The 22,216-nt window shown below is 61.8% G+C and overlaps 1 protein-coding gene across 5 annotated transcripts in view; it reads right to left on the minus strand.

Annotated features, from left to right (window-relative positions):
• Positions 1-22,216, minus strand: part of AGPAT3 (1-acylglycerol-3-phosphate O-acyltransferase 3) — an 86,461-nt gene that overhangs the window by 23,618 nt on the left and 40,627 nt on the right. For 2 of the 5 annotated variants that reach the window (XM_045501213.1, XM_045501214.1), the window contains exon 2: positions 713-939. In XM_045501213.1, the coding sequence (XP_045357169.1) occupies positions 713-890 (178 nt within the window). In that variant the 5' untranslated portion in view covers positions 891-939. Of the gene's footprint in view, positions 1-712; positions 940-6,686; positions 6,817-15,347; positions 16,183-18,890; positions 19,151-22,216 lie in introns of those variants that run through there. The other 3 variants (XM_045501216.1, XM_045501212.1, XM_045501215.1) reach the window with 3 other exon arrangements.

The following is a 22,216-nucleotide window of genomic DNA, read 5'->3' on the forward strand; positions in this document are numbered from 1 at the left end:
CTGCCCTCCTGACACGTGACTGGTTCCCCCCCACCCCAGGCCCCCGTGCGGCGTTCACCTCTGTCAACGGTGGGCTTTGTCGTCGAGGTCTGAACACGCACACGTGCATACAGGCCTCAGACACACACGTGCACGCGCGTCTGTTTAACCAGGACGCAGGCAGGAGCACTTCTCTTCCACAGAGAGATGCTCAGATAGGTACCAGAGGACAGGCCACCTGAGGGTTGCCTCACGACGCTCTGGTGACGGGCTGGCGGAGCACACGGGAGCCGACCCCGGCCCGTGTGCTGGCAGGGACGGGGCTGGGGGGTGCTGAGCTGAGTTGCATTTGTTCTCAAATATCCAAAACCCCACGTTAAACCTCAGGAAACTGGTCTCTGCGGGTCCGAGCGGTCAAGTGCGGCAACGTCACTTGGGTCAGCCACACCAAGAGTCTGGGGGTGGGGGGGGGGGGGCGGGGGAGCGTCTTTCTACTCGTGTCCTGGCCAGGAGCCAGCCCTGAGCACCCTGGAGCACCCCCCTCAGCCCCCAATTCCCAGCCCGGGGGTCGCCAGCCAGGCCCCCGCCTCCCGGTCACGTCATCGGAAGCCTTCGCCACCCCCGGGGGCCCCTGCCCGTGACGGAGCGGCGTGTGTGGGGTTCATCCGGCAGAAAGAACCCCCCCCACCGTCACCCCCCCCCCCCCCAGCCGTGCGGCGCGGGCCACACTCACGGCTCCACAGGGAGTAGGCGAGGCGGCAGTTCAGCCGGCGGTACAGCTGCTTGCTCAGGGGCCAGAGGACCAGCGTGCACAGCTGGACGGAGTTGATGAGCAGCCCGCTCACCACGAACACGAACCCGATGAGGAGGTGAACCGCGAACTGCGTCTTCAGGTAGGCGAGCGGGCCCATGGTCGCCGCTCAGTAGCGAGTGCAGGGTCCTTCAGCGAGAACGGCCGTCCTGCAAAGGACAGGGGGCAGCGGTCAGGAGGGGGCGGGGGCCCCGGCGGCCGCGGGCCCCGGGGACGGATCCGCGGTGCTCACGGCACGGCCCCGACCTGGGGCCCGACCCCCGGCGGCTCACGGGGGCCGCACCCCGCGACCCCACCCCGCACCCCACAGGCCCACACGCGGACACCCCCGGGCACACAAGAGAGGCAGAAAAGACTAGAACCAATGTCCCCGAGCATTACCAGTGATTCCCTCTAGGAAACGGCATGACAGAGAGTTTTTATTTTAGACTTTTTACTACGCATTTACCGCCGTCAAACTGCACACGAACTCTCCAGGAAAACAGATCCACGATACCGTAACTAATGCCTCCTAATTCCCAAACAGTGGTGTACTTTTTAAGCTAAAAGCCTTTGTTTTGGCTCTAACACAAAGGCGGTGACTCACCCAGGAACCTGACCAGTTTTTGTCCCCTCTTCACATGCATTTCTTATTTTCAACGGTGAACACAGCAGCTCACATTTCTTGGTTGAACTTGTCCCGTGAGCTGCCCCGTGACCCCCTTGTGGGCAGAGAACCAAGCAGGAAGTCGTGACCCAAACTCAGGGCTGCCCGCGGCCGGTGCACCCGCAGACCTGGTCCGTGGGAAAGGCACCCGCGCCCTCTTTAGGGGTGGGGCGTGGAGGGGGCTCTGAGCCACACACCGGGCTCCCCGACCCTCCAGGGCAGGCCCTGCGTCACTTTACAAGCTGAGCACACCTGCGGGCACACGGGAACCGGCCACCCCCAAAGAATAAACCAACTGGGCCAGAAATAAAGTGCAGCGACTTTTAAGGCCGAGTCATAAAAGCACAACTCTGCCCGGCCCCCGGTCCTTACAGAGCTGGCTCTGGGGGACCTGGCCGCCCTGCCAGGAGGACACGTGAGTGGCAGGCTCTGGACGCGGAGGATGACTGTCCAGCTCCAGACAGACCTTCGGATGCCCGCAGCCCCACGAGCAATCCCGACCCACCCAGCCCATTGTGTCTGAAGTGCCTACCCTGAGAAGCGTCTTACTGCCTCCTAGGGGTCACTGCAAACCCCGCTCTGAGCAAACAGAAGCACAGACAGGCTCAGTGCCTGGCTCAGGGTCACAGCGAGAGAAGGAGCAGGACCCAATTCCAGAGTAGGCAGTGAGGCCGGGTCCACGCTCCTCCCACGGGCAGGGGCCCTTCGGTAAAGCAGTCTCAGACACACCGGCCGGGCCTGACCACACGCTTCTTCCTTGCCCTGGAGGCAATGGCTTTGGCCAGACCTGGCATTGCTGTCCGTCCTCCGGCACCGAGCCCGGCCCGTGGCAGGCTCTCTGCACCCCACCGCTCCGGCAGACCCGGCTCTGCCCGCACCCCCACCATCTCGGATTCGGGCCACGTGGGCCAGAATAACCAGGGTCCCCGGAAGCCAGCTCAGAGATCGGCACCTCAGCCGTCATGCTTTCTGAGGCAGATTCCTAGGTTCTGTCGCCGACCTGCTGTTTCCATCACTAGGGCGCGAGGTAGGAGAATCTGATGTTAAAGTCAACCTTAACGAGGTACAACTCACGACAGCTCAGACGCGCTCACTGCTGTGCGGCGGGACGGCCTGCAAAGCCACTGCCGTGGTCGAGTCTGGGAGCCTCCCCTTGCCCCTGCCCCAGCAGCACCACTCCACGCCCGGCGCCGTGAACCCGGCCTCCTTTCCCGCGGGCTCACGCGAGGAGACCCACACGGGACATGCCTGGTGGCTCAGTGTGCACCACAGCTCCTTCCACGGCGTGGGGGCCCCGCTCCGCCCCTGCACCTGGGCGGGCCTCGGGCTGTGAGCAGCGGGGGCCCCACTCCACCCGTGCCCCTGTTTCACAACAGCCCCCGCGGCTGTGAAGGAGCCAGTCCCTGGCCTGCCCCCGAGGCTCTGGTCTAAAAGTCCATCGGCAGAACCCCCCAGAGAGCTGCACCCACCCCTTGGCCCCATCGCCAGCACCACACCCTCCTGTCTGGGTCCAGCTGGCCTCCCGGCCCGCGTCCCCGGGGCTAAGTGGGGGACCTGACAAGGGCTGATGGACGTGGCGTGGGGCTGGTAGTGGTCCTGGGGCCTCGTTCCGATGACTGCCCTTCTTTGTGAGCCTCGGCCACCACCTGTCCTGCTGCAGCCACCCTAGGTGGGTCCTAGCTGCTGTGTGCCGGGCTCTCGGGCGCCAGAAAGTGAGCCTGGCCCGGGGCTCTGCTGAGGCTGGCCGTCTTCTGGCATGTTCCCCTGCTGCTGGTCAGCCGGGCTGTCAGGATCTGGCCCGGATACCCGAGAAGTGGGGTCAAAATGCACGACTTCACCTGGGGGCCAGACTCCACCCTCAGGAACGTCACCCGCTGCGATCAGGGGTCCTCCCTCCCACCCCGCGAGAGTACCCCGTGCCGACTGTCTGCTTGGACGCTGGCGCCCCAGCCACACGCTGCCGACACCGGCATCACAGGCCTTCGGGGACAGGCGGCAGGGGTCCCCTGCAGAAGGGTGGGGGTGGGGTGATGCCCCGTTCCCACTGGGCCCACACGCTCCCAGCCTCTCCCCGGCCTCGGCCTCCCACTGGAGGGGCAGGAGCACGGCCGGGGGAGCCCTCGACGCAGGCCGCCAAGACCGCTGGCTTGTGCGCCCGACAAAACCGGCTTACCTTCTCACCGGACGAGTTTAAGTGAGTCTCTACGTTTTTAAAGCCGACTTTAAATACGCGAGCGCTACGCACTCTGGCACATTGTGAAGTTTCTACTTTCTAAATACGACTTCGTTCTTTTAGATGCAGCCAAGGGGGTCTAACGCCTCACTGCTCAACAGCCTCTGTCACCGTCCCCCCTCAAAACGCGGGGCACCACCCTCCTCTGGGAGGCCAGGGAGCGTACTCCCTCCCGTCTTCCCCGCTGGGTTTGCATCTCCCGTGCCGCTTCACGCGACCTCGCTGTGACGAAATACATCATGAAGTCTCTCAACGGCCTCCCGACCCAACATTCTCGAACAAGTTTACATTTCTCACGCGCGAGGCTTTAAGCCAAACAGTTCCTCCTGGATGGGTTACTTGAAGACACTCCATCCTGAACGCTTGGTCTGCGTCTCGTCTTGGCTACGGCCACAGCGCCACCGGGCGCCCCTGTGGCCACTGTTGGTGCCCGCTGGAAACTGAGGACCGGAAGGGCCCAAGCGGCTTCAAGGCCTGCAGCTCAGGACGACGGGGGAGGCCAGGGCCCGGGCCTCGGCCACAAAGCTGCTCCCCGATTTGCGCATCCAACAAAGGAAGACGAGGAAAGGCCCGGAACTCGGCCCTTCACCCGTCCGTGACCGTGACCACGGGACACCTGGGTGAGCCCTCCGCGCCCGGGCCTCAGAAGAGGCCACCTACTTCTCAGGAGCGGCCCCTGGGGCCTGTGGCAGGTGGCCACCCCGGCCCGTGTACCTGGTACCCCCTCACTAATGCTCAGACGCCGTCACCGACAGAGCAAGGAAGCCTGGGCCTGTCTCTAAGTCCCTTCACTAGATAATAGGTCTAGATCGTTCCGGAAGCCCGCATCTGCACAACTTGATCCTGACGGCGAGGTGGCTGCCTCCTGAGTTCGCACCCCTCCTCAAGGTGGGGGTGTGGGGTGCAGTCACCCCCTCAGGGCTGGAAGGCAAGGACGGACCGCCGGCCTGTCGGGAGGGCAGTAAGCCAGGCGACTGAGCTAAACGCGGCCTCACACGGAACTCAGGGGCCGCCGGCCATCACAGACGCCGACCCGGGGCGTCTGGGGACGCCAGCCAGCCTTTCCTCCGGTGTGGCAGGAAGGACTGGGAGCCCAAACCAGACCCTCCTCCCAGCTCTAGCGCCCCGCCCCCGAAGAAGGGGGACCCCTGGTGGGTCTGACACCCTGTCCCTCCCGGTGCTTTTGCTGCTACACGCCTGTGGTGCCCACGGCCGAGCTGTCTGTGGCTTAGGGCCACGAGGGGAAGGGAGGAAGCACCTTGCAGCACTGCGGCACCTCACCGCCGTCATGTGAGGCCCCTGGCTGCTCTCAGAGCCCACTGGGGCACCTCCTGTTACGGGCGAACGGTGTCCCCCAAAAGACATGCTGGGGTCCTAACTGCCAGCACCTCAGAATGTGGCTGTATTTGGAGACGGGGTCTCTGAAGAGGTGATCACGTTAAATGAGGTCACTGGGCTGGGCCGTAAAGCAACCTGCCTGGTGTCCTCGTAGGGAGAGATTCGGACACGGTCTCCCGCAGACGGAGACCATGTGGGAAGACACACACGGCAGGGGTGACGCTGTCTATAAACAGATCCCTCCCCCACAGCCCTCACGGGGATCCAGTCCCGCCCACCCCTGGGTCTCAGACAGCCAGCCTCCAGAACTGCCCGCCGAAGCTGCCCGGCCCGGGGCGCTCTGTCCTGGCTGCCCTAGTGGAGTGACACCCCTCCCACAAATACTCCGGGCCTAGTCCCCAGACCCCAGGCCCCTCCCACATCCTGCTGGGAAGCCTGGCGCCGCCTCACCGCTCAAGGGCAGAGCGCTCCGTCCCCTGCACCTGCCTCAGGGCCCGTCCCCAGACGCCCAGGGCCCCTCTTTCCCGGCACTGGTCCCTGGGTCCCTCTTGTTCATGAACTAGCCAGTCAGGAGGTCTGACCTTCAGATATCCTCCCAGGCACCCCGTCCCCCGTCTTCGTGGAAACTCCCACGTTTCTGACAAAGCCTTTGCGTGGGAAAGAAACCGAGGCCGGCAGGGCGGCACCAGGCATCTCCATCACACGGGCTCCGTGCAGGGAACCACCGCATGGGGACCGACTGCACCTCCTTTACACTCAGACTCAGTGCCAGTCCCTCCACCCACGTGCCTCGCGTGCCTCCGCCCAGGGTGTCCCCATCACACAGCGGGGACGCGGCATGGGACCCGAACCAATACCGTTGTCCTCCGACGGCACCGGGTGCCCCTTCGGCCGTGTCTTCTGCTCTGCTCTGGCTGCCTCTCCCGGTGACCCGCTGCCCGACCCCGGGGACCAGAGGAAGGTGCAGCCGTGGGACCACCCCTCTGGGACCGCTGCCCCTCCGAGCTGTGGCCTCAGCTGGCCCCGAGTGTTCTCTGTGAGCCGACGGCGGCTGGTGATGGGAGAAGACATTCAACACGCCAGAGGGCAGCGTTTCTGATGTTCTAGATACGTGGTCTGCATTACAGACAGAAAGAGCCGCTGAGTTTCAGCGGATTTCAGTCATCCGAATTCAAAGCCCGCGATGAAGCAGAAAAGCAGAACCGTTACCTTCCCTCCTTCCCTCTGTCCCGTCCCACCCATGAAGGCCTATGCGTGAGGCACGCACAGTCCCCCGGAGGCACCACAGAAAGGCCTTGCCGGCTGGCCGCACAGGGGACACCCCAGGAGCGAGCCTGGGTGTTTGGTTTGCGCGCGGGCCGTTCTGTTGTTTCTGAGTCAGGAGACACCGAAGGACAAAACCCATGAACAGGGGAGAGTCGAGAGTGAACACTGTCTCGAATATTCTCGAGCTACCCCGAGACACGTAGACGCAACGTTAACTGCCCAAAACGCAGCCCGGAGCCAGGTAAGGCTCGCGCTCCCCGAGCGGCCAGCCCGGGCCGCACAGGAGCAAATCCACGTCACTCACAGCGGGACCGTCTAGCCCCTTGACTGGTCCCTGACCGGCTGCTCCTCCCTCTGGCTGTAAATGTGGCAGGGGCAAGAGGGCCTGGGTGGCTTCCTGGCCCACGGCCCACCTGGTGTGAGCGGGGGCGGGAGGGGCGCTGGTGGCAGACATCCTTCTGACAATGACACGGAGGGGCAGGTGCCGGCCGGCGGCCCGGGAGGCACCACCTCAGAGGGTGACGCTGTGCCCATCGATGACATCACGAATGAGAGCACAATGGCCACTGTTGTCCACGCTGACCTGACCACGACGCCGAGAGAAAGGCTGTATCCTATCATCATGTTACTGACAAGGCCAGGAAGCGGAAAGGGTATTTTTATGAGGCCAACTAAAATTGTAGATCAGACAAACACGATCCTATTTCTGAGTCTTTAAGGGACTACCTCTAGTTCTTGGGTAAATTCACTGGCAGGGACCATCTTATCCTTCTACGGCCAAGAAGTAGGACACGTTTCTTTGCTAACAATCGTCTGTCGCCTCGTCAGATTCCCAGAACCACCGAGAAACCGAAAAGTCTAGGAGGAGGAACAAAATCATCCCTATCTGCAAATGACAGGTTTGTATCCCGCAGACCCCAGAGAATCCACTGTGACCAAAGTGCCACTATAAACAACAGATGACAGAGTGCTAAATGCAGTTAACACAAGGTACAGAGATCGACATTCTCAGAACGTTCAGTAACTCGCTCTGACTGAAGTCATCAGAAGGGACCAAGACAGCAGAGAAGTTTAGTCATTTCTACCCAACAGCCCCAGGACACTGGCCTCAGGTGGTCATCCGGGACCATAGAGCAACCTCGGAAGCCATGCACGGAAGATGGGGAGCTCCCGGCCGCTGGCGGCTCTGCCCCCACCCCCCGATCATCTGGGGCCCCGGCCGCTGGCGGCTCCCGGGTCGCTCCACTGTCTTTCTAGCAGCAGAAACAGAAAAACTGCACGTCCAGGACCAGGGGTTTCTCCTAAAGCGAGTGGGGAGCAGGCTCACAGTCCAAGCACTTAAGGCAGGAAGATAAGCCCGGGGACCGCCGTCCAGTGGGCACGCCTGCACGCGGACACGCAGATGCAGGAGGCACACGGCAGACAAGACCCCGCGTGTGTCTGCAGCGAGACGGTCTGACGGCAGAGCCCGCACAAGGGCACGGCAGAACACCCTGAAAGACAATAAGCAGGCCTAGCAAAGGGAACAACACTGCCCTCCCTGTGCCCCGCCCCTGGCAAGGCAGGCGTCAGGACGTGGGGTCCCCTCTCCGGCGCCGGGGCCCCGCTGGCTTCAGGGCTCTGCACGCGGAGAACACGCGGTCCTTCAACCCCAGCTCGGCCCTCAGGGCCTTGCCGCCTCCCCCGTGCCCCGCGCCACCGGGCGGGGGTCCCGGGGCGGCCTGTGGGGGGCGGGCCCCGCGGAGCACGGTGGACCCACAGCCCCAGGCGGGTGCCAGCCCACTGCAGCCACACTGACGCCCCTTCCTGCTGGGCCCGGCCCGGGCTGCTGACCCGCAGAAGCCGGTGGTGGCCACAAGTGCCACACTGTGAGGGCGTGGGTTAGATGGTGATACGCGATTGACACGCAAACCGTTCTAAGTTACGGATGCACTTGAATCCTAATTAAAACACCAACCGGTCCCTCAGCTTCACCGGGAACTAGACAGGCGGGTGCTACAGCTCGTGTGGAGAACCAAACAAGAAAGAGAAGCCGAGAAGACCACGCACGGGACCAGGGAACGGCCCACAAGATGTCACAACTACGACAAAGCCTCGAACGAGCCCCGGCCCGCGCGGACAGACAAGCAGACCAGCGAGCTGGACCGGAGCTGACGGCCCGAGGGCCCTCACGCCCGAGCAGGTGCACCCCTGCTGGACACGCCGAGTGTGGCTACTGGCTTAGCAAACACCACGCCTCACACACATGTCGACTTTCTGCTGTATTTGTATTGAGGCACGTGTGTATTTCTACTGTGTTTAAAATTTCTTAGTTTTTTACACTTATTTATTTTTGATAGGCAGAGACAGAGCACAAGTACGGGAGGGGCAGAGAGAGAGAGAGAGAGGGAGACACAGAATCCGAAGCAGGCTCCAGGCTCCGAGCTGTCAGCACAGAGCCCGACGCGGGGCTCGAAGCCACGAACCGCGAGATCACGACCTGAGCCGAAGTCGGACGCTCAACCGACTGAGCCACCCAGGCGCCCCTCTACTGTGTTTAATATGTTACAATAAATAGAATACAAAATTAACTGAAAACCATTACGGGAATCAGGAGGCTCTTTTAGCATCACATATCTCCTCAACCAGTGGGTGAAAAGAAGCAATTAAACAACAGGCCAACCTCCCCTCCGGGCCCATGAGTCCCGTGCAGCCACCGTGGGCTCCCTCCTGCCACACCGTTCCTGGTGAGAATCGAATCCCAAGATGGGATCTAAGGCCCCAGATATAAGCCATAAAGGAACCCCATCCCCTCTTGGAGTGACTGGTGTGGGCCGTGAGGCCCAGTTCCAGGCAGGGGGACACGGTGGGGACAGGGGAGACGTCCATAGATACTTGCAAGAAGGCGTCTGTTTTAGGACAAGAGACAAATCCCTCTGGGACGCCCTCTGCCCTTCTGCCCTGCGTGAGGAAGGGTGGCTCGAGGTCAGCATGAAGCAACACATATGAGGCCTAAAGGCCCAGAGTGTGGAAGACGCGGGTCCTCCGAGGCCGAGACCTCGCAGGCAGAGAGGACGAGTCGCACGCATTTAAGCCACCATTTCTGGGACGCCAGCACGCGGGTCTGGGTGTCATACCCAGGCGCTCCATCAAAGCCTGCTGAATGCATGATGCGTGTTTACTGCACGTGTACCGTGACAAGCGTCACCCAGTCCCCAGGAGCATCCAGGCCGGAACCCTTGGGTCAAGAGCGGCGGAGCGCCACAGATGTCCCCCAGAGCCTCATGCTTCGGCACACTCCGAAATGTGGCCACTTTACAAATTTCACAGAATTTCGACCCTGGGACCAAGAGAAGTCAACTTGGACTCCACGATCCTCCGACTTTTCCGTGGGCCTTGCCCTTCCCCGCGCAGCTCTGGCTGGAACGAAGTACGTTGTCAGTAAGGATGTGCCGACTCCAGGGTTTTCCCCTTCTCACCGCTCCCCAATCCCTGCTGGCCCCTTTGTAAGTAGCTCCTGTAGTAAAGCCTCCTCCCTCTGAATACCATTTCCCCTCCATCAGGACCAGAGAGACACAAAGAATGAAGACGGAAATCACGGCAGTCCTGAGATCGACCAGGTTTCAGAAAATGGAACTTCTGCTGATCCTTTGTGAAAAGATTACTTGAGGGTGTAGTCCAGCGAAACAGGAAGGAAAGAGAAAGACATGGGATTTAAGACAAAGAACTCACCCCATTACGCAATGGAAGGAAATGCCGGGATAAACACCCGTAGGTGGCCCGGAAAGAAACTGCCCCAAACTAGAACCTGAGGTCTTTCAAGAACAAAGAATTTGTTCCACAAAGAGTACGATCAAGGAGCTAGAAGATTTTGGTATTGAAGGAGAAATAGGTTTCTTTTCTCAAAAATAAAAACGAAGCAATTAACATTTTCAAGTAACAAAAAAAAAAAACCCTGCCAGGAAACTGTGGTGCAGACAGAGATCGCACTAACACGGGGCGTGGGTTTCTACGGTTGGCTTCACGAGCGACTTCCTCCTCCAAGCAGCACGGACTTAATGACGGGATTCTCGTGCCTTCTCTGTGGCATCGGCAGGAGCTAATTCATTAAAAGTTTTATTGTGAATGCTGTTTCTGGACTTTCAATATTTGAAATCGACCTACAAAAGGAGCGTGGAGAACTCCATTATAACGACCGCACCCATACGAATGTCGTGAACCCAAGTTGTTTTACACAGAGCAGGTCAGGAGGGCTTTGTTCCACTTGATTCAACCAAAGTGAAAGTTCAAATATACTGAAGTATTAGGGGAAGAGCAAAATAACTAAAAATAATACTAACCCAGCAAACTCGGGGGCGGTGAGGAGTGACAGGTGTCTGTCACACTCGCAGAGAAGCAAAAGTCTAGAGCCGCGCCTGGCACGCAGTGGATGAACGCTTGGTAAATATCGGCGAGAGAACTGGGTGGGTTAGTGAGTCACGGAACCAAGCATCAGCAAACGGTCGGGAATCAGCGGCCGGACGGCTTTGGAGCCACGACCCTGAGAACCAGAGTGAGGAAGGGACGGGTGGGAGCTCACTTTCCTTTAAACCGGGCAGGCTGCCATCTCAGAGAAATGCAAATATAAAGCGATTTAAGGTCTGGGTTAATGCTGATCGCGAAATGGCACCTTTAAAGGTGAAAAGAATCCTCGTGTAACTCGGTCAAGGGAAAATGACCTGCAGGTCTCAGCTCAGCGGACACGTTGGAGGGGCCCCCACGCCCACCGTGGGTTTCTCCACCGAGGAAGGGGGCAGGTGTGCTCTGGGCCCAGGGCTCAGCCAACGGTTCTTGTCCCGTGTCTGTGGCCTCAGCCCGTGACGTGATCATTCTGAATTCTGGTTTCTGACTTGAAAGTGAGGGTAAGAGGACCTTTACTACCAGAACCACGGGCTGGCTCCAAGGATTAAATGAGGGCAGGTAGGAGTGTCCCTGCAAACTCGTCAGGGTTTCATAAACACACCGGGTCCTGAAAGAGCCTTCGTGAAAGTGCCACTTTATTTAAATCATCGCGAGCATTGGTAAAACTCCGGAGCTGAGACACTGACGCCAGGAACCGACCCACTACGAGAGGGCCTCACGGGCACGTTCGCTGGGGAAACTGCACAGCGCACCCCACGCTGAGGAGGCCTGATGCGCACCCAGGAGAGCCACGCCAAGGCCACGGTCTGACCCGACGCTTTGTCAGCGAGCCTCTGAAGCTTCTGTGATTCGGACCCGCTTTCCCTCAGGCAGCTGACATCAGTGTGATTTTAATTCTTTCTAAATTTGTTCTTTTTTAAGTTTATTTATTTTGAGAGAACAAAGACAGTGTGAGTGGGGAAGGGCAGAGAGAGAGGGGGAGAGACAGGGAGAGAAAATCCCAAGCAGGCTCCACACTGTCAGTGCAGAGCCCGACGTGGGGCCCGAACCCACCAACTGAGAGATCACGACCTGAGCCGAAATCAAGAATCAGACGCTTAACCGACTGAGCCACCCAGGTGCCCCTAATTCTTTTTTTTTTTTTAAGGTTTATTTATTTATTTTGAGAGGGGGGCGGGAGGAAAGAGAGAGAGAGAAAGAGAGAGAGACGGAGAGAGAAAATCCCAAGCAAGCTCCCAGCTGTCATCGAGTCAGAGCTCGATGTGGGGCTCGATCTCATGAACCGTGAGATCATGACCTGAGCTAAGATCAAGAGTCAGATGCTCCACTGACTGACCACCCGGGCACCCCAAGATTTTGATTCTTTACACACACACACACACACACCTTGAAGGCCATGGTAGAAATCTCTATCGGACATGGTTGTAAGTCACTAACTTTTAAAACTAGCTACTGTTGTAACTTCAAGTAAGGGCTTTGGTGCCAGTTTGTCTTTCCAGAAAGAGCCCAGAGAACCCGGAGCCATAGTTCAGCTGCGATGACGGGGAAACTTATCAACAAAGCAGCGTGGGGGAACCGCTGACCGGGACGCTGCCTACGCCAACGACGAGCTTGCAGGGACGGGACCCGCGGGGGTGTGCGGGCAGCGCTGGACGTGAGGGCGCCCCAGGCCTCCCCTAAACGTCTCTGCCCCTCGTAAAGATGTAAAACATCCTTGGGGCGCCTGGGTGGCGCAGTCGGTTAAGCGTCCGACTTCAGCCAGGTCACGATCTCGCGGTCCGTGAGTTCGAGCCCCGCGTCGGGCTCTGGGCTGACGGCTCAGAGCCTGGAGCCTGTTTCTGATTCTGTGTCTCCCTCTCTCTCTGACCCTCCCCCCTTCATGCTCTGTCTCTGTCTGTCCCAAAAATAAATAAACGTTGAAAAAAAAAATTAAAAAAAAAAAAAAGATGTAAAACATCTTTCCCCTGTGCAGCTGGTTCTTAGCGGCAGGAATCTGCACGGCTTAAAATGAGGAAGATCCCTAAACCAACATACGAAATGCCACTTAGGCCAGTGAACTTGTTAAATATTTGAGATACAGAGGGAGGGCCGCCCAGCTCTTCCTAAGGTCTCCTCAGAGGGCACGAGGTCAGCCGCGGCCGGGCCCCCAGGTCGCGCCAGGTGACGGGCGGGGAGGCGGGGCTCCGGCCCTGCTGTTATTCAACCATTTAAAGAGGCATAGACGAGGTCCGTGTGCGTTTCGCGGTGAGCGTGACGTCTGAAAGGGGGGACGCGCCTGCGACGTTGCCGAAGAGAAGGAACGGTGGGCGACCAGAGGCGGTGAGTGTGCGCTTGGGGGAACCCACAGCTCCCTATGTCTGTCTCACAGGTGGGTCCTGGGGGTCTTACAGCCAGAAGCGGAGCCAGGCTTTCTCAGAGAAGCACGGTCGCCTCCCTGGCTGCTGTGCCCGGACGTCACTCTGCTGACAGACCTGCAGGGGGGAGGAGGGGGGACGCTTCCGAAAGCCGCGCCCACCCTCTTGCTAGCGATGGGCTCACCTCCGGGCACGTGGAGAAGCCCACCACGGAGACAGCTGTCGCCGGCAAGAGGGCAGCGGACGAGAAGGTGTCTCTCCTGGATGCCGTGACGTCTGCAGAGGACAGCCGGGCCACACGGCAGAGCCTCGGAAGGAAGCGGGTCTCTGATGGCATCTTGGAGCCCAGAGTTCTATTCCCTGACCCTGAGCTTCTCCCGGAAGTGCTCACAAATTCGCACGGCCGGAGGCATCTTGACCAGAACAGAGCGCTCCTCTCCAGCAGCTTCCCTGGAGGGGCTCCCCCTCGGTGCCGGTCACAGCGCCCCAGAAGCCCAGGCTGGCTGAGCGCACGCCAGTCTGGGTGGGACTCCGGGCCCGGGGAGACTGGCGGCCGAAAAGGCAGCACCTAAGCCCAGCACAAACTGGGGAGGAGACCGTTCTGTAGACCCCAGGGCAAGAAAACCTCCATGTTTTCTCCCAGTTCTGAGCGTGGGGGACAAGGAGAGGGACGGGGGTGGGGGGACGGGGGCACAGCTGGGGCTGCTCGACTCTGCCAGCCAGATCACAAGAAGCTGCGAAAACATTCTTCCGTCTGGGTTTCTGTCCACGTGTGGATGGAGCGACAACTGAGTGGCTGGGTCAAGCGTCAGGACCGAGGGGACCCGGGGAGCCCGTGCCCTCGCCAGCACACCGCAGCTGGCCAGCCTTCAGAGCCACACGAGCTGCCTCTCCTCTCCTGGCCTCCACACGCCACCGATTACCAGGACAGGGGTGGGGGGGAGGGGGGCAGCTTCGCTGCGACACCCCCCTGGACTGGTGGACCCCTCCCCTGGCCGAGAGCATCTGGAAGTTTATCATGAAAGTAAGTGATCACTCGTCCCCTGGGGGCCCCAGCGAGGTCTGGGGAGCCACCTGGCCAAGACCCAGAACTCCTTCAATAGGGGACAAAAGTCCTTCCTTCCCTCACCTGGGCCAATTCTTCCCCTGACTCACCCCGTTACCTTTCTGTGGTCCCGTGTAACTCTTTGTAAATTCTATCAATCGTTTTCACGTAAGATCTAAAATGCAAATAACTCCCGGGCATAAATTCATTCTGCACGGTAAGTGATACAGAGTTGGGGAGGAAGGGGCTCCCAGCTCCCAGCGGGCAGGAAAGGGCCTTCGTGTCCCGGACGGCAGGGCAGGGGCCGTGCAGGCACAGAGCCCCCGAACACACCGTGTGCAGCGCCCTCCGCATCGTCAGAACAGAAGTGATAATCGGATCAACAGAAGGGAAAGCCTCGGGCAAACAGAATTCCCAGCCAGACCGTGCGCTGAAGAAAACAAAACTAATCTGGGTCAGAACCTTCACAAGAGCCAACGTCTCAATGTCTCTTCACCGGAAATTACCCCATTTTCTGGCCCTAAAAAATGAAGTCAGCCACAGACCTGGGGTTTCGGGTCTCCCCACGGCCACCTTGACCACATCCAGCACCGGGCGGAAGCCGGCTCCACCCGATGGCTCCCATCCCTGTGCCCCGGCTACAGACGGTCACGTGCAGACAGGGCACACGGTTTCCCATTCTACAGATGGAAACAGGTGGCCTGGAGCACACGCGCCCCATTCACCATCGCGGCCTGGTGTGGGGTCGGGCTGGACCGAGTCTTGGGAACCCCAGGCCGGTGGGGTCAGCACCACCTCTCGGAATCCCCACATCCCAGCAAGAACCGGTACGCGCACGGGTCACGACAGCCAGAAAGGGTTGCGAGTGACTCACCACAAAGCAGCTCAGCCTGCCTGGGTACAGCGGGGTGGCCTCTCCGTGACGGAAACTACCACTTTCTACTTCATCGACGGACCACCCCGCGAGCCCCCCGCGCCCACCGCGGGGTAAGAGGTCGGGGAGCACCAGGAAGCTGACGGAGCTGCTCCTGGCGCCAGGCGCCCGGCCCCGGAACCTTCTCCAGGAACGTCCCAGAACGTCCCAGAGACACGTTCGCGGCGGGGCGAGGTGGGATCTCCCTGGGCCGAGCCCCGACACAACTGGCAGGACTGACACTGACTTCCCTGCCGACCACGAGGGCCCCTTCCCAAGCGGGAAGTTTGTGGCACACGGAGAACAGGAGGGGAAGCGGAAGAGAAGCGAGGCCCGGGGCCCCTGCGCAGGGACGGCCCAGAGCCTGCCAGGCCGTACTCACCAGTAGAAGTAATAGGCCAGGGCCACGGCGACCAGGGCCGTGCACACGCCCGAGAAAAGGCAGGCTGAGTAGCTGGACAGCATCTTCGGACCCCTGGAAGCCTGTGCCCGTGAAAGTCCGACAGAAGCAGACCAGCGGCCTGAGCAGCGTCAGCCCCTGGCCGGCGGATAAGGAAGAGGGATTACGTCCAGACTATGGCGCCCGTGTCCGACGGGCCGGGGCCACCAGGACCATCTGCTCAGCCCCAAGGGGAACACACACTTCCAGGCGCCGCCTTCCCCCCGCCCCAGGCCCCTGCAGGCCTCACAGAGCAGCCCAGACGAAAACAGGACTCCCTAAATGCCAGCCTCCCCCCACCTGCTGCAGGGGCCCGCGGGGCCACTAATCCAATAAGCAGCTTTGCCGGAAGCCACCGTGAGCTGCTGGTGTCACGGGGCTGGGCCGGACGCAGGTCAGCGGCCCACAAGCACACACCATCTCTCCCCCACCTCTCCGAAGCCACAATGGCACGACCCCAACACAGCGCGGCCTGGGGCGGGGCCGTGGGGTCAGCTAGTGACGGGGAGCCCGTGCTTGGGCCACCGGGTGATGGACAGACGTCCTGTACTCGGGGCCGGGTCCCAACCCACAGCTGCCGACAGAGGAGGGCTCCTGGGGGGAAAGCCACACGTCTTACTCTTGGGGAGACTGTGCTGGAGGAACTGAGGGAAGGTGGGGGTGTGTGTGCCTCTCCCCCGTCTCCCTGAGACTTGGGATCTGTGACGGGGCTGAGGCGAGCTCAGGTGGCCCAAGGACAGAAGCGTCACCCCACAAAACCCGCTCCCAGTGAAGAAGGCCTCAGCAGACACCTGAGGAAGCAGGGTGGGGGGGTGGGGTGGGGGGTATTTGATCATGAGGGCGTCTTGAGGGTTCTTCTGGCCGGAGAACCTTCCTCGGGGCTAGGGCGCGGTCCCAGGGGGAAGTGAAGTCACTATTGTCACTCTCCTACACGGGAGACTGGGCCAGCGCTCCCACCCTGCACCTCCCCCGCCCCCCCCCCCCCCCCCCCCGGGCACCACAGTGAGTCTGCAGCACAGGAACTCCCGTGGGACCCTGAGGCGGCAGGTTCTGGGGCTTCTGGACGGGTCACTGCAAGGCTCCTTCTAGAAGCATCTATCATCTAGCTTCTGGCCTGACACGTCTCAGGAGAGAAGGCGGGTCACTACCCTGCACTCCGTCCACTGGAAGGGGCTTCAGAGGATTGTCCTGAGCACCGTCTTGCTGGCTAAGGCTTTTCCAAGTCCTTAATCCTGGATGCTGGCGGCCTTGGCGGACTGGCTCTAACATAGCCGTGCCCGTCCTCCTGGGACGGCGGGGCCCTGGAGGTGCCGCTCCCTGCCAGGCACCCGGACCACCGCCTCTCCAATGGGTCACGAAAAGAAAGCCCTCCTCTCCCAGAGTGCCGTTCAGGACGTGCGTCCGCAGAACCAGCCCGTGGGGGACCTCGGCGTGTGACGCGTGAGGACACGGGCCTGGGGGGCCGTGAGGCCCACCCCCCAGCCAAGGTCTCCGTGCAGGGTGGCAGGTGGCCCTGACTCGTCCCGTGAGGACCTTCTGAGGCCGGATGGGCCCTGCCCTCCTTGGGAAAGGCTTCCGTTGGGCGCTCCGGCCTGACCTCCGGGGCGTGGCCGCGATGACTCGTCTTGAGTGGAAAGTGGGTCACAGACCCCTCCCGGCTGCCCCCGCAGCCCCCCAGACACACCTCCCAAACTCCAGCCCCTGAGACCGGGGGCCGCGCCGTCCAGGCCCGGGAGCTGCCCCCCAGCCCCCCTCCCCGCACCCTCTCCCCACCCTCACCCCGCCACCGCCCTCCCTGGAGGCTCTCGTTCTCCACACCTCCTCGTTAGGTTGAGGAGAACAAAGCTAATTTGAACGTATTGCACAAGAAAGCGTCACGGGAACGTAGTCTCAAGATTATTTCCCTGCGCCTGAACGTTAGTGATTTCCGCCAAAAGGGTGAAAGAGCGTGTGTTGGCAGGAGTTCTTGGCGCTGAGAGCAGCCACGGGAAAAGTATCCTTTAAAACTCTGTAACACTTCCTCAGAGGAAACAGTTTCTCCCCGTGCAGTCAGCCGGCACACTCCAGTCCCCCTGCTTGACTGGTGGTGACCACACCCGTCGGACCGGGCCACGCGCAACGGCAAGCATGTTGTGATTGTCATCGCGTGGTCCCAGAGCAGGTTCTCTGCTACCCCCGCTGACCCTGGGGCCATCAGGGGCCCTGTGAGGAGGGGGCCGGACAGCCGGAGGGGCCCCGCGGAGCCCCCGGCGACAGCCAGACGCTCCTCCGTCCGGTACCTGCTGGGCTCCGGCAAACGAGGAGTCCACCAACCGCAGCCCAGACAGAAAGGAGATCAGAGAGCCGACCGCCAGAAAGTTCGCCAAGCGCAGCCACAGGGAGGGCAAGTGGCGGGCAAGCCGGGGCGCACCGAGGGCAGTGCCTCCCTCCACCCTCCGGGACGGACCCACGATCCCCCCATCCCTGCAGGGGAGGGGCGGGGGGGGTTGCGGCACAGCCAGCCCTGGGCTCCCCGCTCCCCCTGTCAGCCTCCCCGTCCTGTTCTCTGGGCTCACCGCCAGCAGCGCTCTGGCCGTCCCCGGCCCACCCTGACCCCACACAGAAACCGGGAGCCCCTGCCACCAGCTCCTGCAGTCCTGGCCCTCAGGGGGGACCCCACGTGGAACCTGCCGGAATCGGGTGCTTGCTAACAGTGTCGTGTGAGAGAGGCCACACGGGCCACGCCCAGACACACTGATGAGGGGCCACGGGGGGCCCTGCCCACGTGCACGAAGCCACACCCACATACACGCCGAGGCCCCGCCAAGCGACAGATGCTACCGCAGACCAACCATGCGGCGATCCCGACGGCTCTGCCCTCGGCACGACTGCAGCTCTGAGTCCCTCTGCCCCAAATCACCAAAGAGCTGGCAGCCTGGGGTCCGAAACGCGGCCCTCTGAGTGCCCCGCTGCCCCCAGTGTGGCCGGTTCCACCCCAGGCCCCCAGGAGTGAATCCGGCCGCTCCCAGGGGCGGGACGGCACGTCCTGGCGCTTGTCCTGATGTGTCCACGCCTCGACGCGAGCTAAATCACGGCTGATCGCTATTTCCCACGCGTCACCAAAGACACTGGTGATCCTCAGGCCGTGCTGCCTCCACACCCAGTAGAGCAGCCACAATGTGCAGCTTCCGGAAGGAAAGATGCTGGGGACCAAGCACTGTGCTGCGGGCCCTGCCTCACAGACACGCTGGCCCCGGCAGTGAGACCACCCCCCCCCCCCCATACACCGTCGTCCACGTGTTAGGTTAACGAGGTGCTCGGGGAATGCACCACCTCACCGGCCTGTCTTCCAGATCTCGCTCAGCCTCAGACCCGGGAAGAAGCCTCTGGATGCCAGCTACACAGCACTCTAGAGCAACAGGGAGAAAAGCTGCCAGAGGCCCTCACTTAAGACTCCCCACAAGGCCTCACCGGGCCCCCTCCTGCTGACAGAGTCGCGACCCCGACCTCGTTCTCATGCCCGGGGCGTCATCCTTCCTGCTGACCGCTTGGGCACGGGCTCCCGCCGCTTTCCGCAGCCCTTCTTCGGAAAGGCTCTGAGTTCCTTGAGCTTTCTCTGTTGGTCCCGGCACGACGCAGGAGGAGGCCGCGCTGTGGCCCCAGCACCAGCCAGCCAAGTGCCCTCCAGTCCCTCGCAGGACACGACCGACGGATGCCAGCTGCTCCACAGGGACCTGGCCGCGGGCGCCTGAGGGAGGCCGGCGGTGCCGTGTTCAACCTGGTCTGCCTCCCGCAGCTTTAAATACACGAACGAGTCGGGGGAGGGGGGGAGCAAACATCAAGGCCCACTCGTGACAAGCCTCTTTGCTTCGACTCACCCTGGGGTCAAGGAGCCGGCGGTGGCACTTCCAGGAGCGAGGCTGGTGCTCCCCGGGAGGCTGACAGTGTCCTTCCAATCCACACCGGGACGCGTGGGGAGCACGGGTTACCATGCAAACCAAACACGGGTAAACAGCCTGAGGTGTGCACACGGGGAAGCCAGCGGCCAAATCTCAAGTGCTTTGAAGCACATTCGGAAACTCTTGTGCCAGACGCTGCGCAGCTTGTGGTCAACGCGCGGTGTGGACACAGGCGGGTCGGGGTGAACACGCACGGGGGCGTCAGGCAGCAGGTGTCCTGGGGCAGCGCCTCACTCTTGGGGAGCGCCTCGCTTGTGAAGGGCGGGCCTGGAGGGGCCCAGCCGGTCTGAGACACGGGGGTCGCCCTGCTCGGCCTCTCGGGGACACGTGACCCGGCTCGCTGGCCCTTGGCCACCTCGGACACCGGGCATCGGGAAAATGAGAGTGCACTCATCTCTTCAAGACTGCACTTGGGACCGGTTGCCAAGCTGTGCTCGTAACTGCAGCCTCTGAGATGCAGCTACAGGGCCAGGGGCGGGTGACGGGCGGAGAGATGTGCACAGGGCGCTGAGGCGCCTGCCGGGACAAGGGGTCTGGTCAACAGGCAGCAACACCCCGGCTGGCACAAAGGAGCGGCTGGCCCGGCGTCCCCTCCGCACACCGCGGACACGGGCGTCAGCGCACAGAACCGGGAAGCGCCCGCGCGGGGAGTGCCCAGGGGCTCCGTCTGTGTGCCTGACGTGCCAGCTTGGTCTCCCTGACACGCGGCGAGCACGGGAGCCGGTTTGCAGAGCCCCGCTGTTCCAGGCGATGGTGGCAATAAGGACACGGTTGCATCGAAGGCACCTATCGTTCCCAGGGGTAGAATAGCCGTTGGGGGCGTGGGGTGGGGGGAGGCTCAAAGGGGACGAGAGGAGCTGGGCTGGACCCCGGCCTCCTACCTCTCTAAGCCAGCCGGGGGCTGGACGGTGTGGGGCAGGCCGAGGGCCCAGGGGGAAGGGCCCCAGGCTGCTCTGCTGGGTGGCAGGAAGGCTGGTCTCCTGAGCTGGCTCCTGGGTGCCCTTCCCGTTTCCCCACATATATTCCAGAGCGGTGTGCTTTCCTGCTGTCCCATGTCCCTCTCAGGAGCACGGAGCCGGGGGCAGGGGGAGGTGGCCAGAGTACCCACGAGCACCCGGGTCTGAGCCCCCGACCCTCCCTGCCCTTCCCTGCAGAGCACTTGACTCTCTCCTCGGGGAAACTGCCACGCCCAGCTGCCCAGAGCAGGAGCCCGAGTTCCGGAACTGCAGTCGAGATGCTCTCACGCCAGCTGGAGCTCACAGTCCCGTGCAGGGCGACAGCTGTCTATAACTGTCACTGTCACGGGGCATCCCGATGCCCCCGTGTCCGTCTGCTCGTTCGGTCTTCGTGGCACCCTCAGGAGGTGAGCTCTCATGAGAGTCATTTCACAGATGAGGAAACTGCGGTGCAGAAACGCTAAGCAACCTGCCCAGAGTCACGCGGCAAGCACGTAGCAGAATCAGGATTCTAACGCAGGCCAAGCACCCGTCAGAGCACCGCTTCCACGAGCAGGAACTGGGTCGTCAACAACCGAGACGCCAAGCCAACCGGAAACGCCCACTCTCCCATCGCACCCACCGAAAGGCCGGTCTCCCCCACGGCTGAGAACACGGGCTCGAGGCGGGAGCGGCGCCTGCCACGGCTCACGACGAGGGCGGCGGAGGGCCCCGCAGGGAGACCGGCCGCGGGAGGGGCGCTCCCTGGAGGGATTCTACGGCCAGGCCTGCAAATAAGACGTGTGAAGTCACAACACCCCCGCTCTGGAGCCCTAACGAGATTCTGTAAGTTGGCGGGGAGTAGGACATTCTTGCTGTAAATGAAACCAGGCAGAGGCAGGGCGTGAAAGGGAGGCCAGCCTTCGTCCCACGCCAGGCCCGGGGCCGACGGCTGGTCTTCTGATGTCTGTACTTTGCCAACTCTGGCTCGCACTTGACACAGTGGCCCCACCCCGGTTTTCCCGCCCGGCGCCACCTGCTAGGGACCGAGGGTTTGCGCCCCGGCAAGCGCGCGGGCTGGAACCTGACCACCGAGGTGACGGCACAGGGAGGTGGGGCCTTCGGGCCTCGTGATCAGGTCACGAGAGGGGAGCCCCCGTGGTGGGATCAGTGCCCTTCTCAAAGAGACCCCAAGGGCTCCCCTGCCCCTCCCCCACACGAAGATACAGAGAAGCTGCCGGCTGTGAAGCAGGAAGGGGCCTCCCCAGACACAGAACCTGCTGGCACCTTGATCTTGGACTCCTCGCTTTCAGAAGCGTGAGAAACTAATGTCTGTGGCTCACAAGCCACCTGGGCCGCGGGATTCTGTTCAAGCGGCCTCCAGCGGAAGGTACCGCCGGCTGTGTGGCAGGTGACGGCAGGGACGATGGTGTGACAGCCGGCACGAGGCAGGGACTCACGGCTGCCCAGGTCCCCAGCTGCAGGGGTTCTCAGAGACCCCGCTGGGCACCCCACCTCCCGCAGCCCCCGCAAGTGCCCCTGTGGCCCTTCCCTGTCCCAGCTGCCCGGGCCTCGGATGTCGGGTTGCAGCAGGGAACCGGGGAAAGAAGTCAAATTTATTCTGGAAAATGAGTTGATTTTTGTAAGTCTTATGAGAGACGGTATCTTCAAAAGAGATGATTCTCACGGCCCTGCCTGGTCTGCCGAGCCCGGCAGCACCCGGCACCTTGTCCTTGTGCCACGCGTCTGGACCGACACAAACCGTGCCCACAAATCCCGTTGGACCCGAACAGACCAGCTGTGAGCACGGAGACTGGCAGTCTCGCCCGACGCCACGCTCGACCGCGGCCACCCCTCCTGTGCCACCCTTGGGCTCTTTGTCGGGAGCAGCCGCTGGAGGCGGCTCACCTCTGCCACCTTCCCAGGACGCCAGGTGACC

The sequence above is a fragment of the Leopardus geoffroyi genome, chromosome C2 (assembly GCF_018350155.1).
Source record: "Leopardus geoffroyi isolate Oge1 chromosome C2, O.geoffroyi_Oge1_pat1.0, whole genome shotgun sequence".
NCBI classification, from domain to species: Eukaryota; Metazoa; Chordata; class Mammalia; order Carnivora; family Felidae; genus Leopardus; species Leopardus geoffroyi.